The sequence below is a fragment of the Petaurus breviceps genome, unplaced genomic scaffold, assembly GCF_028583685.1.
Source record: "Petaurus breviceps papuanus isolate PSGF00001 unplaced genomic scaffold, PetGlider_PUasm1.0 90903, whole genome shotgun sequence".
In the NCBI taxonomy this organism is placed as follows: Eukaryota; Metazoa; Chordata; class Mammalia; order Diprotodontia; family Petauridae; genus Petaurus; species Petaurus breviceps.
In genome coordinates, this window is record NW_027187376.1 from 523,855 (window position 1) to 540,699 (window position 16,845).

Below are 16,845 nucleotides of genomic sequence, written 5' to 3' on the forward strand. Positions count from 1 at the left end.
GGGGGAGTGAGGGAGGGTGGTGGTGGGTGTGTGTGGTGGGGGGGTGACTCAGCACACTGGGTGTCTCCAGAGACACTGAGAGTGGGTGTTTCCAGTTGGATAACCCATTACAACACTTCAGACAGGTGGGGAACCTGAAGCTTTTAGCTCAGAAGGCCCTCTGCGTCTTTGGGTGTAGCCTTTGGACTGAGTCAGTTTTACAGAACAGATCCTTTCATTAAGGGGACTCCCTACCCCTGCTCTAAGATTACTTTCAGCAGCTTTATTAGCTAGCTACCTTTTCTATCACATGCTCCTGAGGTATCTTTTAGGCTTGCAGATTTGCCAGCTGGGCACCAGCATTCAAGCCAAGTTAGGCCTTGTCCAGCACTCCAGGACCACAGCCTTAGAGTTGGAAAGGATGTCAGGTTTCAGTCTAACACTCTCATTTCAGCGATGAGGAAAGTGAGGCCCAGAGAGCTTTAGTGACTTGCCCAAAACCATCACAAGCAACAGAGTCCGAATTTGAACTGTTTTTAACTTCAAATCTAGTATTGTTTCATTGGGTTAGGCTCCCTTTCCCAGGTCCCTCTGCTTTGCAATCAGACCAGAAATTCACCAACTTCTTGTTTAAGATAGAAAGATTTTTCTTTATTAATGACCCCAACCGTATTTTTAGATACAGGAGTTTTAAACTCAAATACTTAGAGGAAAAAAACAAGTTAATATTGTATTTCCTGCAACTCATTACCAGTAACGTATTGCAAAGCAAAACAGCTTGGAAAGAGGGTGAAAGAGAAGGGAGGGAAGTGGTGGAAGGTGAGGGACAGATAAAGAAAAGGAATTAAATTGATCAAAGTGGAATTCTTTTTTTTTTTTTAATTCTTGGGAACTATGAAGTCCTTGCAAGCACAGCTCGATTCTGTAGATTATTTTCCAAACGTGTACAAAATAGAACCAAAATGGGAGAATTCCTTTAGAATCTGGAGAGGTGCAATATTAAAAGCTACGAAGATCCGGTAGCAAGTACTCCAGCCTTCAGTTGTCAGCCTCCTTCTCCTTCTGTTCCCATGAGTTTAACGGGATGAAAATGTCTTCCCCCTTGGAAAAGAGAAGAAATGTGAGGGCTGGGCTCTTGCTGGTCAGTCATCCCACCCCACAATGTTTCTAAGGTGGCCACCCAAGACAATACAGGAAAAAGAGAGGAGAAAGGGAAGAGAAAGATGAGCCAGGCTTATGAGTGTGAAAGGCATCTGTACGTGAGGTATGTTTTCACTACCACAGAACCAGAGCCACAGGGTATCTGGAGATAGTTTTTACCAGCCTTTCCCCCTCTTCTCACAGAGTTCTTTTCTGAAGCTGCTGAGCACCTCAGTGGTTTCAAAGAATGACCACGAGAAGCCAGGAAAAACACATATGGACATTAAGACAGGATGGGAGTAAGACTGGGGACAGCTCCATTTTGTAATCATACATATTTGGACTGGAACCATCTGTCTTTCTTGGACTTTTTAGTCCTTAAACCAGTTAGGGTTTTCCCATTTAGCCAGGGTGTGTGCATATGTGCATGAGTGAAAGATGCCAGTCTTGTACCTTTTACCATGGGGACAGTATCAAGATCACAGAATGAGAGATATAGGGTTGAAAGGGAATTCAGAGGGGGTCATCTAGTTCAATGTTATTAAAGAATGAGTCCTTGGCTCTAGACAAGGATGTCATGTCATAATTATTTCTATTAGATTCTGAGGAAGCCAGCTCTATGAAAGAGCTCTAGATGGTGACCTAAGGGTTCTTAGAATATCTATGGCTCTGTTCACCTGCCCTTCAGTGCTAAAAGGAAGCTTCCCTCTTCCCCAAGATTGTGACACAGACCAGGCTTGAAAGCACTCCTAATTTTCATGAGGAATTGAGAAGTAATCCTGCACACTGGTCTATAAGGCTCCTCTGCTGGAGCTGAAACTGTAGGAAGCCAGATCTTTTGTGGGAAATAGACATCTGTTGCCTTGTACAGTGCCTGGTACTTAGCAGATGCTTAATACCTATTCTGACTAATTACTCTGAATTTAGGCCTTATTAAACCTCCTCGTTAATAAAAATACTACCCCAAACAAGTTCTTTAAAAAAAGTTTTTTTTGAGTACTAGATGCTAGCCCCAAATATCTAGAGTAGGCTGGCATCATTCTCTTGCCCAGGTCCCGTTTCTACCAAAGAAAGGCCACCTTCTCCTTTTCCCCTTCGTTTCCAGAGCTGTGCAGTCTCTCTGGGGCTAGACAAGCTGTGGAAAAAGGCAAGTTATGCCTACAAGGCTTCTTCAAGAACTGTTTTCTTCCAGCTCAGGAAAACGTCTGTATTTCACTAGGAGGAATCTTGTTTTCCATGTGTATTCAGTTTCCATCTGGGAAGTGGATTGTCTGACTCCCAGTCAGGGTTAAATAGTTTAGGAATTACCCATTTCCCTTACTTCCTCCCTAATTATCTATGGCCACTGTCTTTGTCATTTTCTTATTTGTTAGAATTTTATTCAGAAAGTAAAAAGAGGAAACAAGGTAAATATTACACTCACAGTGTTACTCTTTAATAGCTTTTGTTAAAAGTTTGGTGGGCAGGAAAGTGAAAACCATCGGTACCTCTGGGATGTCTGGCCCCAGAAAACACTTGATGGCTATGTGGTTATGTAGGGAAACCTGGAAGGGAGTAAATGTCCATTAAGAGATGCTGCCTGTTTACTGGCTGGCAAAGCAGGTGGTACATAGTGAGGTTTATGTCTGGTTCTTCCTCCAGGTGGACAAGCTGTTACCAGGGTAGATCGTCCCGAGGGCAATCCTGTAACTATCTACTTACGATACCCAACCTTCCTGTCTGGGTCCTGACAGGCTGACCGACAAAAGCTTCCCTTCTGCTGTACCTATCTGTCGTCTCATCTCCTGGCCTCAACTGAACTGACTGGCTCTCCACTGGGCCCTGAATGCAGCTCGAAGCTAGTGGCCTCACGACTGAGGTCACCCATGTGGTACTTGGTGAAATAGGAACTCCTGTGAAGAGCAAGCAGGGAAAGGGGAAATGGTGAACTTCAGGAAGGGACAAGAACTGTAACAGGGAGCAGTGGGAGAGTCTGCTTTAACACAGGGTACAGTTTGTCACGTCCCTATCCCAGGCACAGATAGGCTATATCACCCATCCAGGGATCTGTCCAGAAGCAGCAGAGGAAGCAGCACATGGCATATGCTGATGTGCTTGGGTCAGCCCCCAGCCATCTCTTCAGAAGGACCCACTCAGATCTCGGTGGCAAATCTACTGGGGCAGGCTTAATTCAAAGAGCTGAAAAAAGTCTCCTAGTATCAATTTATTGCTGTCATAAAACTGAACGACCCTATTCCCCAGAGGTCAGAAATTAAGAGCACTTTGGGCAGAATTCCTAACACTTCCGTAAATGAAAACTCCTAACACAAGCCTCCAATACTGAGACATGGAGAGCAGGTGCCCTCTTCACCCCAACTGAATGGCAGTAGTGGCAGATTCAGTTAGAGAGAGCTTGTATCATATCCAGAGGTGGGGGGAAGAAATCACACCCCAGAAAGGTCCTAGGCATGTATCCACCTGCCAAATGTAGACCAAAACAGAGGGGAAAGTAAGTAGGAACATAGAGACTCTCTAGTGCTATAAGGGATAAGGCAGATTCAGTTTACTTTAAATTTTTATTATTTTAAAAATTTTTTACTTTTTGGAGGGGCGAAGGCAGGACAATTGGGGTTAAGTGACTTGCCCAAGGTCACATGGCTAGTTAAGTGTTAAGTGTCTGAGGACGGATTTGAACTCAGGTCCTCCTGATTGCAGGGCTGGTACTCTATTCACTGAACCACCTAGCCGCCCCAGTTCAGTTTAAAGATCTCAACAAACATGCCTCGGGAGCACTTTGGTGGTTTCTAAGAATGACCATGAGAAGTCAGGAATGAAAACTCTATTAGACCGTCAACTCCCTGAAGGCAAGAAGAGTCTTTTTTTATTTTGGATTTCCCTCCACTGTCTAGTATACATGGCAGGTGCTTAATATCTGCTGGGGGAATCTACTTCTATCATCTCTGGGGCAAACACTGTTGGCACTCTATAGACAGACAGAAGAACTAACTTTTGCCCAAGCCCCTGGCAGGAGGGGTCCCAGCTGACTCTCTTGAGGTTTTCTGACCTTTGTCCTGACGGCTATGATAGGGAGCTTAAGTTTCTACTCTGCCTTATCTCTTCTTTGACAGCAGCAGAAAAGCCAAGCATTTTCAAGTGAAAAAGACTTCTCTGGAGAAGTAGCCTGGCATCTAGCATGGCTCGGCTCTAGGTCCCAGTCTTGCCAATGAAGCTGCTCCCTTGAAAAGGCTTCAGTTCTCCGATGGCCTAAAGAACTACCCTTCAACTTAAGCATGCCTAGTTTACTAAAGAAGGATCAAACAAATTCTATTTTTCCTTAGCCGATGTTTGAATTTGGGTACAAGTAAGCTCAGCCTTCCCTATAAATGTTATCTTAAATCCTTGCTGACTGTGCACCCAAGCCCTAAGAAAGATTGTCAATAGATACAATGTTCTTTTCTAGAGAATAAAGGACAGAAACCCTGCTGATGTAGACCTGTCCTACTTACGTGATTGTTTTCATTTCCTTTTTTTCTGCATCTGGGCGTGCTCGATTCAGCACCTTGAGGAAGTCGGATGTTTTTGCCCGCATTCTTGTGTGAATATAGGCCTGGAGACAAAAAAATTTTACGATGAAGGGGGAACTCAGCTTTGAAATTAAAATTATATAAAGTTATCTTGATTATCATCAAGGAAGCAATTCTATGGGAAATCTTGATGCTAGGAAGTAGTATCCCCCCTGGAGTTCTTCCCATTGGTGATTCTCTTTTTGAGATAGATGGGACCTAAACTGTGGCAGATACATTTTTGGGTTGACAAGGCTGGGGAGATCTGTAAAAACCTTGAAGACATAGGATCCAGGCTGAAGTCTCTAAGATGGAGGTATTTGTAGAGGGTGGGGGAGGTTAGGATAATGCCTAAGGGTAAGTGGGAAAACTTTGACAGGAAACAGAAATTATTTTTTAAGGGACTCTGTATTTTCCAACAGTTAAGAATTCAAGTCCGTGGCAGGGAAAGTTTCTCAGATTGTCAATGCTGGAGTCTGAAAGACATGAAAATTTCCTCTAGCTGCTCATTAACTCCTAGTGGGTCTCTCTTACCTTAGAGCATTTGATGTGATAGTGCAGGTAATCCCGGAATGTGTGAATCAAATTAATGGTGTTGTCTCTGGCATTAGCATTAGTATGGCGGGGGAACAGCACTAGAGAAGGAACAAAAGAAGTCACCAGTATGCTCCGTAGGATTCCAAGAAGTGTGGAAGGAACAGAAGGTTTCAGCTTGATCTCTTTTTTCTTCTCTTAAGCACATCCCACTCACTTAATCACATACAAGCTATGGGGACTGCTTCCTAGGTAATCTCAGCTATTGCTTGTGGCAATGAACGACTGCATTCTGAAGTGAGAGCAAGAAGGAAGCTGCGTGGATACCAAAGGCAAAGGGGAGCCTTGTTCAGAATGGAACTCCACAAAGAGATGAAGTTTCCCCTCTGAACTACCATTCTAGTTCATAATTCTAGGAATGTACTTTTCTTTTTGGAATTTGTTCCCAATTCATGCCAGGGCTACTGGTTCCTATGGAGACATCAGACAATTCCCTGTGGGATGGAGGTAGTGTCAGACTGTAGGAAATAATCTACATTAATCACTCATGAAAAGAGCCAAACCACCTGTCTAGTCATCTTGTTACTGAAGCAAGGAGAGGCTCTTGGGAGACACTGCATATAATCTTTAAAGCTCTATTAGTATTCCCAAGATTTATGATGAAAAATGCTCTCCAGCTCCAGAGAGAGAGAGAGAGAGAGAGAGAGAGAGAACTAATGAACTCTGAATGCAGGCTAAAGCATACCTTTTTAAACTTTATTTTCTTTGTGTTTTCTTTTGCAACACGGCTAATATGGAAATATACTTTGTGTGACTTCACATGTATAACCGATATCTAATTGCTTGTCTCAAGGAGGGGGGTATGGTAAGAGGGAGGGAGAGTGAGGAACTCAAAATTTTTAAAAACAGTTTCATTTCACTGGGAAATATTTAACAAAACAACAAAAAACCCCAACTATTAGTAAAACCCCTGGAAGCCCTAACTAGAAAGGAGACAAGAGACCCAGACAGCTTGGAAATCCTTTTACTCCTGTGGGACAGGTGTTAATTCCAAAGTACCAAGACAGTTTATTTTTTTGTTCCTATTTATCTAATAGATCCTGTGTCCTGGTTATGGGGATCTACTCTTTAGGTCCAGGCAATTACTGAGGTGCTCATGTAATTATTTATGGTAGATTTTGTCTTCCATGTTAGTTCTGTTTTTTTAACTCCACTGTCAAAGCAGTCTTCTCTGGGCTCTTGCAAAAATCTCTGAAAGCTCACCCTTTCAGGCATATTAAATGCAATTAAATTCCTCCAAAGAATAGTCCATAAGAATCGACTCCAGATTGCCCTGAACAACCTTCCAGTTCCAAAAGACAAAGGAAACTGCAGGAAGGGCAGATTCATTACTTTAGTGAAAGGGTTTGGGGTGAATCAATCCTGGCTGAGGATTTAGGGAGCAAAAAACTAAAAACCTTCAGTTAGGCAGTTATTTTATACATTTTTAAAAGTAGAATCGTTGTAGCTCAGAAATGGTCAGGAGAGGGTGGTATATGCCCAGGGCATTTAATGATCATGTCATTAAAAAAAAGAGAGATAGTGTGGTTAGAGTGGCTTAAAGGATCCATTTGACAGAATATGTATGACCTTGACATCCCAAGTCACTTAATTCTCTTAGGGTCCCATATGAAGTGGTCATTTGACCTACATCGGGAAATGGGGAAAGGATCTTCCACATTAAGATTCTGCTACACTGATGAAATTATTCAGCCTTCCCTTCATTCCCTAAACAAAAAGCTAAGAATCTCTCTCCATGAGGCAAGTGTGCAAAGTAGTTGAAGAAAAAAGCCAAAGCACTAGAGCTGTCCAGTAACTGAAGACTCCCAGCTACATATCCCACTCTCCCGGCTATTGAGGTTCGAGAATTCTTGCTGCTGTCCACGTCAACGTGAGCAAGCTCTATCAGTGTTCAGTATTCTGAGGTCACTACTGAAGGTCCCAAATTCTGTTCAACTCACCAAAAGTGATATAGCCAATATTGTCGCCCACAGCAGCATCTGTGTCTTTCAGCTCTAAAGGAGGTTCCCTGTGGCTGAAGAGGACCTGTGGAGCTGTGTGGCTAGCCCTGCGTCCTTCTTTGAACTCCTTCAAAGATGAAAGAAAAGGTAAAGAAGATAACTTAACATCAGATGGGAGACAAATTCATGCTTGGGGGAAACCTCCTGGAACTGCTGGGTTCGATGGGGCAGGGAAGGGAAGGAGAGTTATGGGTTTTTCTGTCCTTTTTGAGGATGTCATTGGAGAACTTCTGGTGCCTACTTGTAGCAAATTTTAAATATGTACTACAGGCATGTCTTATTTTATTGTGCTTCACTTTGCAGACGATGCTTTAAAAAAAAAAAGCGGCAAACTGAAGACTTGTGACAGGTAAGCAAGTCTATAAATGCCATTTTTCTAAAAGCATGTGCTCACATCATATCTCTGTGTGACATTTTGGTAATTCTCACAAAATTTCAAACTTTTCCCATTGTTATTATGTCTGTTACGATGATCTGTGATGTTACTATTGTAACTGTTTTGTGATGAACTGTGCCCATTTAAGATGGAAAACTTAACCAATAAATGTTGTGTGTTCTGACGGCTCCACCAACTGGCTGTTCCCCTATCCCTCTCCCTTGCCTACGGCCTCTCTATTCCCTGAGATGCAATAATACTGAAGACTGCATAAACTTCATTTTTAAAAGAAGTGGCAGGGTTCTAGCATCACATGCTACTGAGAAATCTTTCATGAAAGAGTCAATTGATGTGGCAAAGTTCACTGTTGTCTTATTGTGAGGAACTGTTATAGCTTATAGTTATACCCCCAGCCTTCAACAACTACCACCCTGATCAGTCAGCAGCCATCAAGATACAGGCATGACCCTCCCCCTCGACAGCAAAAAACTATGACTCACTGAAGGCTCAGATGACGGTTAGCTTTTTTTTTTATAGCAGTAAGGTATGTTAAAATTAAGTTATGTACATTATTTTTTAGACATAATATGACTGCACACTTAACAGACTATAGTACAGTGTAAACACAACTTTCATATGCACTGGGAAACCAAAAAATTCATGTGACTCACTTTACTGTGCTATTTGCTTTACTGTGTTAGTCTGGAACTGAACCTGCAATATCTCCGGGGTATGCCTGTATAGGTTAACCACTTAAAGGGAACACTAAGTTAAAAACCAAGTGCTTAATATTCAAAGGCTTTTGGCCTTGAGGACCTGGGTCAATACAAAACAGGGAGTAAACATCAATACTATATCCTAGCAAACAGCCAATAAATTAAAAAATATAGGCCTGATTATATTACTCCTACTGATGGCTTCCCAGTATTTCTAGGACAGAAGTTATGAGTTAGAGTTCTAGGATCTATGAACTTGTTTCTTAAAAAAAATCTGCATACTGTATTTCAGTATACCTCCTTTGTAATTATATGCATTTCAAACATTTAAAAATGTGATTCTGGGAGAAGGTCCACAGCTTCAGAGAACACACAAAAAGCTTAAAGAACCTCTGCTTTAGGATAAGATATAAATTCTTTAGATTGGCATTTGAAACTCTTCACAGGCAGACCCCTTCTTTCCTTCCCAGGCCTTTTATACTTCTCTTCACTACTACCATTCTGCATTCTCACTCTACTGGCTTGAGTGACTCATGAAATAACTGATGCCTTATGGGGATAGGGGAAGGCACCTGACACCTCTATTTCCTCTCCTCTTCCTTGCTTCTAAACCTTGTAATCTGGTTTATGATGCTACCATTCAATTTAAACTCCCCTCTCCAAGGTTACCAATGATTTCCTTCAAATTAAAAAAAAGATTTTGGATATTGTTTTCATATCACTTTTATACAGACTTCCTCTGTATATCTCTTCCCTCTTCCAGAGAACCATGTCTTATAACAAAAAAATAAAGGGAAAAAAATTCAGCAAAACTAATCAACACATTAAAAAAATCTTATATTACTATATATTGTCCAATGATCTTTTTCAATTCTGATCCTTCTTGAGCTCTCTTTCTCTACAGCATTTGACATTATTCTTCTCTTCAGACTTTCTTGACACTGCTCTCCTCCATCTATCTACCCAATCCCCCCTTTTCCCAGAGTCTGTTGCTGGTTCTTCATCCATGTTAGGAATGCTAAATGTAGTTGTCTCCAAGATTCTATCCTGGGCCCCCTTTTATTTTCATTCTAAACTATTGTTTGTTGACCCCATCAATTTCTAGGAGTTGAGTTCTAGTCTTTCATCATCAATTGCCTTCTGGACATCAAGAATGGGATGGCCCCATTTCAAACCCAACATGGCTCACTATTATCTTCAGGATCCTGTACTAACTCCTTTTCTGGCAATCAAAGCTTTTCATCACCTGGGCTGGGCCCTTCCTACTTTTCCACAACCTATTTACAATCTACTCTCTCACACGGCTCTACATTATAGCAACACTGGTATACCCAGAATCCCTCCATCAGGTTGTTTTACCTCCTAGTCCACAATCCTGGCACTGGCTGTCTCTCATTCCTGGGACACCTGAATGCCTTACTTCTACCTCTTGGGTTACCTGACTTCCTTCAAAACCCAGTTCCAATCCCACCTGCTTGAGGTTGTGCCTTTCATCTGTACCATACACCCCATTCTTTACATGCTGTCAGTGACTTTTTTGGGGGTGAGGGAAGAACCTGGTTTTGACTAGTGCTTAGTACAATGGCTTGGCATATAGGAAGCACTTAAGCTTGTGGATTTGATTTGGGCTTGCTCAGTTTCCTTTTACATATATTCTCTCCTCAAAAGGATGAAACTTCAGAAGAAATAGGCTCACATTTCTTACTTAGCTGACTGTTGTAAAGGGAACTGCTTAGAGAGAGAGGGAGTTAGCTGACTCAGAATGGAAATTCCTGTGGCTTGGGGAGTTAAGTTTTTACAGATGCTTCTGAACTGCTAAGTAAGGTTTTTTGGAATTGATTCGCACTAGAAAACACCTTTTTATTCTGCCAAAGGTTTAAAAACTTCTTAACTTTTATTCATTTCCCCTCTTATCTGATAATAGCAGGTCCACTGGCTAAGGATCCAGATTTTGGGTAAATTTCTTTTTGAGTGAGGAAAAAAATTGGGGTAGCTAGTTTAAAAGACAGTGTCAGAGAACACTGTATGTATAGTGGACAAATGGCTGAACGAGAAGTTAGAAAGACTTGGGTTTGAATCCTGCTTCAGATACTTAACATCAGAGTCAATTTCCACACCTGTAAAATGGAGATAATTCATATACTTTACAGGATTATTCTGAAGACCAAATAAGATAAAATGTATGTAAAGGACATCAGAAATCTTAAAGTGTTATATGAACCTGAGTTATTATTAATAGGATTTAGGTTTCTAGATCAGGCCTTAAGATAAAGAAACGATCAATCAAGAAGAATCTGTTAAGTGCTTATTATGTATAGGCCAATCAATGCATCACTACCCTATTATATCTAATAAACTTTAAAAAAAGTTACGTCCCCACATTTCCAAAAATCAGATAAATTTGAAGAAATCTCTCCTGAATAATTAAATGTGAAGAAATACAGAGATGAGAGGTAAGAATAAAAATGGACTGAAAACTTACAAGTATTTATCTCAAACTTCATACAAATATTAACTTCAACTGAGACTGGAGTTGCCAAGAAGAAACAGAGACATTTTTTTTTAACTGTAATTCCAGACTTGTGTTGAAAAATTTAATACACACACACATGAATATGAAAAGCAACAACAGAGCCTGCCCTCAAGAAGTTTAAATTCTAATGAATAACTTAATGTGTATATAAACTGGTTTGCAGAAAATAAAGGCAGATTAGATGGAAGGAAGCCTTAGAGGGGAAGACATTAAGAGCTGTGGAAATGGGGAAAAACCTCTAGCTAGAATGGCACTTGATCTGTTATTTTTGCTTGGGAATTGAAAGCAGCCATAAAAAATTTTCTTGGAGGCTTATGAATCTGGTCAAGAAGCCTTAAACGAGGGGTTCTTTAACTTGGTGTCCATGACCTTCTTTTAAAATATTTTAATAATTATTTCCGTACAATTGGTTTCCATTGTAATCCTATATATTTTATGCATTTAAAAATACTCTTCTGGGCGGCTAGGTGGTGCAGTGAATAGAGCACCAACCTTGGAGTCAGGAGGACCTGAGTTCAAATCTGGCCTCAGACACTTAACACAAACATTAGCCTAGCCATGTGAGTCACTTAGCCCCAATTGCCCTCCAAAAGGCAAAAAATAAATAAACAAATAAAAATACTCTTCTGAGAAGGGGTCCATAGGCCTCAGACTGTCAAAAGGCTCCTTGTAACAATAACAACAACAAATCCATTAAGAAACCCTCCTTTAAACTCAAAATGGAGGGGAGGTTGTGGTGAAAATTACCCATAAATCTCTCCTAAGTCAAATACAAACAGGAAAGGCTAGGACACAGGAAGAAGACTATTAGTGGAGACTTCACAGGAGACAATGTCCAAGAAGAGAGGCAATTCTAATAACCTTTATTTCCAAAGTGACTATCCATAAATTCAGAGTAAGAGAATTAAATGAACTAGAAATCAACACAAAAAGTAGAGTCAAAATCACTGGTAGTGCTGAGTTGTCTGGATGTGACTCGTGACTACAACATGACAACAAAAGTGCATGTGCCTTATACACAAGAAGCTGGATGAGCAGTATACTTCAAGAGACGCACTCCTGTGAGGACATCCACAAACAAAGGAAAGATACATGATAGTGAACCTGTGGTTAAGGAAAGAAGGAACAAGTGTTGTACTGATGTGAATGCAGGCACTGGAAACCCAAACAGGAGAATAAAACATGCTGAATTCTAGAAGGAGACCACAAACTAAGAGGCTGGACAGAGAAAGGACCTATTGAGACTTTCTGCAAAGAACAAGCTGTGAATACATTTTTGACACTTGCACTCAGTTCATTCTTTTAAAAAGGTTTATTTTTATCCTGAACTTAAACACCAAAAGTTCCATATACATAGAATACAAAAAGAGAACTGTATATGAAATTGAGTCTCCATTTCATACCACTGGTGTTTTTTGGGGAAAAAAGTATATAATGTCACACATTACTTTCAAAATTGTCCTGCTTGTCCATATTTCTTCTGAGCTTCTTGTCTGGGCACAAAAAAAAAAGTTTTGATGATTCTCTATTTTTGGCATTTGCAGTGTTTAACTCTCTCAAGAGAAAGGAAAATAACCTTCATAACAAATAATTGTCAAGTAAATGAAATGCACAAAGTGGCCAGGTTAAAAAAAATGCATGTCTTGTTCTCTACTTTTAGTCTGGTGCCTCTGTCAGGAGTTAGGTACTTTATCTTATGCCCACTGGAGACCTAAATGGCCATTCTCATACTGATTAGAGTTTTTAGGTCCTTCAAGCTGCTGTCCTCATAGAAATTATTCTTCTGGCTTAGATCACTTCAATAACAAGGGGAACTGTCATTCTGTACCTATTTCTGGTCAATAAGGAGGAACCGATAAAAAAAATGACAGAAATTTGAGTATGATGTGGCACTGATTTCAGTTTCTGATTGGCAGGGTAGGGAAAGAAAATAACTGTATGACATGTACCCAAGATGGGCATGAAAGGGTTGAAAGCTGCTTCACTGGAGGGCACATTCAAACTGCTGAGATCACAGATGCCTTTGAGTATATTAGGGATTAGAAGAAGAGCCAAGAAAGAACAGGACTGACTGCTGCTGTTCAGAGTGAGTAGGACAGAGAGAATGGATTAGTTGGAGAGAAAAAAAGAACAACCTAACTTGTTTTATTGCAAGCTCAATACAATGTCAACTGTTACATAGCAGGCAAAAAAAGTGAGTGTTCAGTCTGAGTGTGCCCTGTTCAGACACTGATAAGCTGAGGTATGGAAAAGGGTGCCTAGAATAGACACTCAAAATGAAGATCAGACAAAACGGGGCAATTTAGCCTAAAGAAAAGTAGATGAAGCGGAGACAGGAAAGGATACTTGGGAGCAGCTGTGCTATTGTGGAATGAATCTAAGATCTGGGAGTCAAAAATCCAGGCTATGTAACCTCTCCTAGCCAGGTTAATAAGGCAGCTAGGTGGCACAGTGGATAGAGTCTTTAGGTCTGGAGTCAAGAAGACCTGAGTTCAAAATTGTCCTCAGACACTTACTAGCTGTGTGACCCTGTTCACCTCGGTTTCCCCATCTGTAAAATGACCTGGAGAAGGAAATGGTAAATCACTCCAGTATCTGTCAAGTATCTTGTGACCCTCAAAAGGGGTCATGAAGAGTTGGACACTACTGAAAATGACTAAACCAGCATTTCTTAAAACAGTATAAGAAGTGTGAAGGGGTGGAGAGTGGAAAAAAGGTTTAAGAAGTACTGGACTAATGTAGCTGGGTTAATGAGGAAGTTACTGAACCACTAGGACCCTCACTCTCCTCATCTGTAAGAAGAGATAATTATACTATATTATAAGGAATTCTGTATATTACAACCTAGATGAATGTGAGCTTTTCAGTGATCTATCAGCTTCTGTTTCCCTGGTAGCAGGGTTCTAGGCATGCACCACTATGTCTGGCTGATTTTATGATTCTATAAATAAAAATCTATTTGGACAACTGCTGAAAACACAACATATGGTACTGGCATGGACACTGTGCTCCTGTTTTCTACCAGACTTTGTGACTGATCTCAGGTGGGAAATATCCAGGAGATATTTCTGGCTGGTAAACATTACTGAACTTACTCACAGGTCTGCATTCAAGTCAGGAACCTGGCTGAACTATCCGTTATTTCCTATAGCAAAGCAAAATCAAAATAGCTCCAAAGAAATGCAAGATGCACAAATTTAGAGAATCCGCCCCAAATGTTCACATGGACTATTTGTGCCTGACTTGTGGTAGAACATTCTGAGCTTGCACTGGTCTGATCAACCACAGTGAAGACACAGTGTAACTTGACTCTAGCAGTGATGTCATTTTGGTCCTCTTTGAGAACGAAGGACAACAACCAACCAATAGTGAACAACACTTGCTGTAAATCACACTCTCGATCTGCATGGTGAAATAAGCGACAACATCCTTCTAGAGTTAACCGACAAAAATCTACTAGGAGAAAGAAGTTATATATGTGATTCCATCTCCATTTTCTTTCTCCTCCAGGTTTCTTGGTTATTTATTTTATTTTGGTAAGTAACATGTAAGTTTTGGTGTTTTTTTTCTCACAGGGATAGCCAGGCTTTAAGAATAACTGCTGCTGCAGATAGAATGAGAAAGTTGCCAAAGCTCAAAATAAAATCCAATCGTTTTGTTAGCATGAACAGGAGAAACAGAACTACAAATACAAATTTTTGGTAGAGGATTTTTGGAAGATAACTTGTGTAATTGGACACGAGAGTATATTACTAAGAAACCAATTCTGTACATTGAAATATACAGAAGACTTTCTAAACAGTCTGACCTGTTTAGTGTCATTATTTTTTTTTGCCCCTTTTTTTTTTTGGAGGGCAATTGGGGTGAAGTAACTTGCCCAAGGTTACACGGCTAAATTTTTTGTGTAGGTGTTAAGTGTCTGAGGCCGGAACTGAACTTGGGTCCTTCTGACTCCAGGGCCAGTGCTTTCCTCACTGCGCCACCTAGCCGTCCCCTATTTTTTAAGTCTCTTAGATGGTTTCCTAAATCTCACACTCTCCTCTACTTTCCATTTATTTCTCACTGGCACACTCCACTGTAACTATGACAAGTTACCACTATTCAGATTTGGATACAATGTGCCATCCTTCTCCTTCTCCAAAACTGCAAAGGCACGGTAAACCTAAAAGACGTCCCTTTCTTTAATTCTAGAAGAGACTAGGAGTATTTTTCATAGGTACTGTACTAAATCTTTGTACTTGCTATGATATAAAAGGAATCACAGCGAAGTCCTAATCTTTAAATACCATGGTAAGACTGTTGTCTCTAAAATCATGAGCTTTCTAGTAAGATTGAACATTTATCAGATTCTTCTCTTAGGTTCCAGATTTCAATTTTAAGTTAGTTCCGTACGACTACAAAGCAAATGTGCCAAAGTGGAACACTACGTTATCTGAGATAGGGGTGAGAGGATAGAACTCCAGGCCCTTTTACTTTTAAGTACAGTGAAACGCAACAAAGAATTCAATTAAGGGGCTCAAAGCAGAAAAGCAAACTGTGAAGTCTTTTTACCAAATGATAAGGTCAATTTATTTTGCTCAAGATGTATCCAGATAGCAGTATGGGTAGCTACAAAGAAATGAGAAGTGACCCTGTTTTGAGTCCAAGCACATGTTTCTTTTATGCTTTGTATCTGTATTTTTCATCTTAAAATATTTAAACAGTCAGAGCCCAGAAGCAGGTTTTGGGTAGATGGTTTTAAAGTCTAACAAAACAGCAAGAGTGTCTTTTTGTCATTACCAATACATTCTCTCAGTTCTCTGAATTTGCAGAGAGCAAATAGGCAGAAAGCTTTATAACTTCATATCCATGTTTCCAGTTGGGTTTTTATGCCCCCAAGAAACTAGCAACAAAAATGCAAGTGTTTCTCTTCCTTTCCTTTTAGATAACTCTCCTAATGTCCTCACTTTCAAAGATGGGGTTTAAACTTATAGACAAAGGTTAAGTATTTCAAATTCTTCAAAGGGATAAGATCTGCATGAAGTACAAATAAATTGAGATGTCTCCTGGAATAAACGAACAGGACTGGTAAATGCAGCTAATTCTAAATATGCACTGCAGCATATTTGTGGACTTTAAAATTAGCCTGTGGCTCTGGATTTAGCCCAATTCCTATCTATGTTCCTGGCCTTAACTCTTTCCTCAATTTTGCATAAACTGCCATGAAAAACTTGTCCAAGAGGCTGACTTCCAGGTCTGAAAAGGTATATTCATAGTTACTTTTTTGCTTCATAGTGCTAAAGCAGTCATCTAAATTTTCCTAAATATGGAATAAAACATCTAAAATATTAGAATTTCTGATTAGCTCCCCCTCCTGAACAGAAAAAAGGAAAAAAAAAAAGCTGACAGTACAGTGAAGTTGCACCAGATGGCACTTTTCTTGCTTAAAGGAGAACACAAATTATTCTTCATTATCCCTAATGCAGTTCCCCTTATAAAAAGCAAGTTTCCCCAGTGGCAAATCTTATCACCCTGTCATGTAATAAAAAAAAATCAAACTATTTTATTTTCTTAGACTTTAATCACTGTATTGAAATCTAAATGATGTTCTATCTCAGAAGGAAAAAAAAGCTTAGACACATACATTTAATGACTGGCAAATACTATGACAAGGCAGTCATGAGACTAATGGCTGGCTTAATAGTACCAACAATTCAATTATAAAGTATCCTATCACAAGCCTTTTTAGTCCTTTTTATCAGACCAGGTTTTTTTGAGGAGGGTGATGCCCTATGGGGATCTCACTCAAGCTCAGGCTACATTTGTAGAACAATTCTGCCCTCTTTCTTGTTTATAGGAATATTTTAGAGAATCCTCACACAGGAATGCATTAAGACACAGGCATAAATTAAGAGAAAGATAAAGAACTAGTAAGAAATGGTAAAGACCTGTCTGATGCTTAACCCTTACTTACTAATGGTCACAT

The 16,845-nt window shown here is 40.1% G+C and overlaps 1 protein-coding gene across 2 annotated transcripts in view; it reads right to left on the reverse strand.

Moving 5' to 3' along the window:
- Positions 1-602: 602 nt before the first annotated feature.
- The window catches only part of ARPC2 (actin related protein 2/3 complex subunit 2), a 38,750-nt gene continuing 22,507 nt past the window's right edge, over positions 603-16,845 (reverse strand). For both annotated transcript variants that reach the window (XM_069075163.1, XM_069075162.1), the window contains exons 7-10: positions 7,196-7,322; positions 5,196-5,296; positions 4,605-4,705; positions 603-1,080 (exon numbers count right to left, since the gene is read on the reverse strand). In XM_069075163.1, the coding sequence (XP_068931264.1) occupies positions 1,056-1,080; positions 4,605-4,705; positions 5,196-5,296; positions 7,196-7,322 (354 nt within the window). In that variant the 3' untranslated portion in view covers positions 603-1,055. The remainder of the gene's footprint in view (positions 1,081-4,604; positions 4,706-5,195; positions 5,297-7,195; positions 7,323-16,845) is intronic.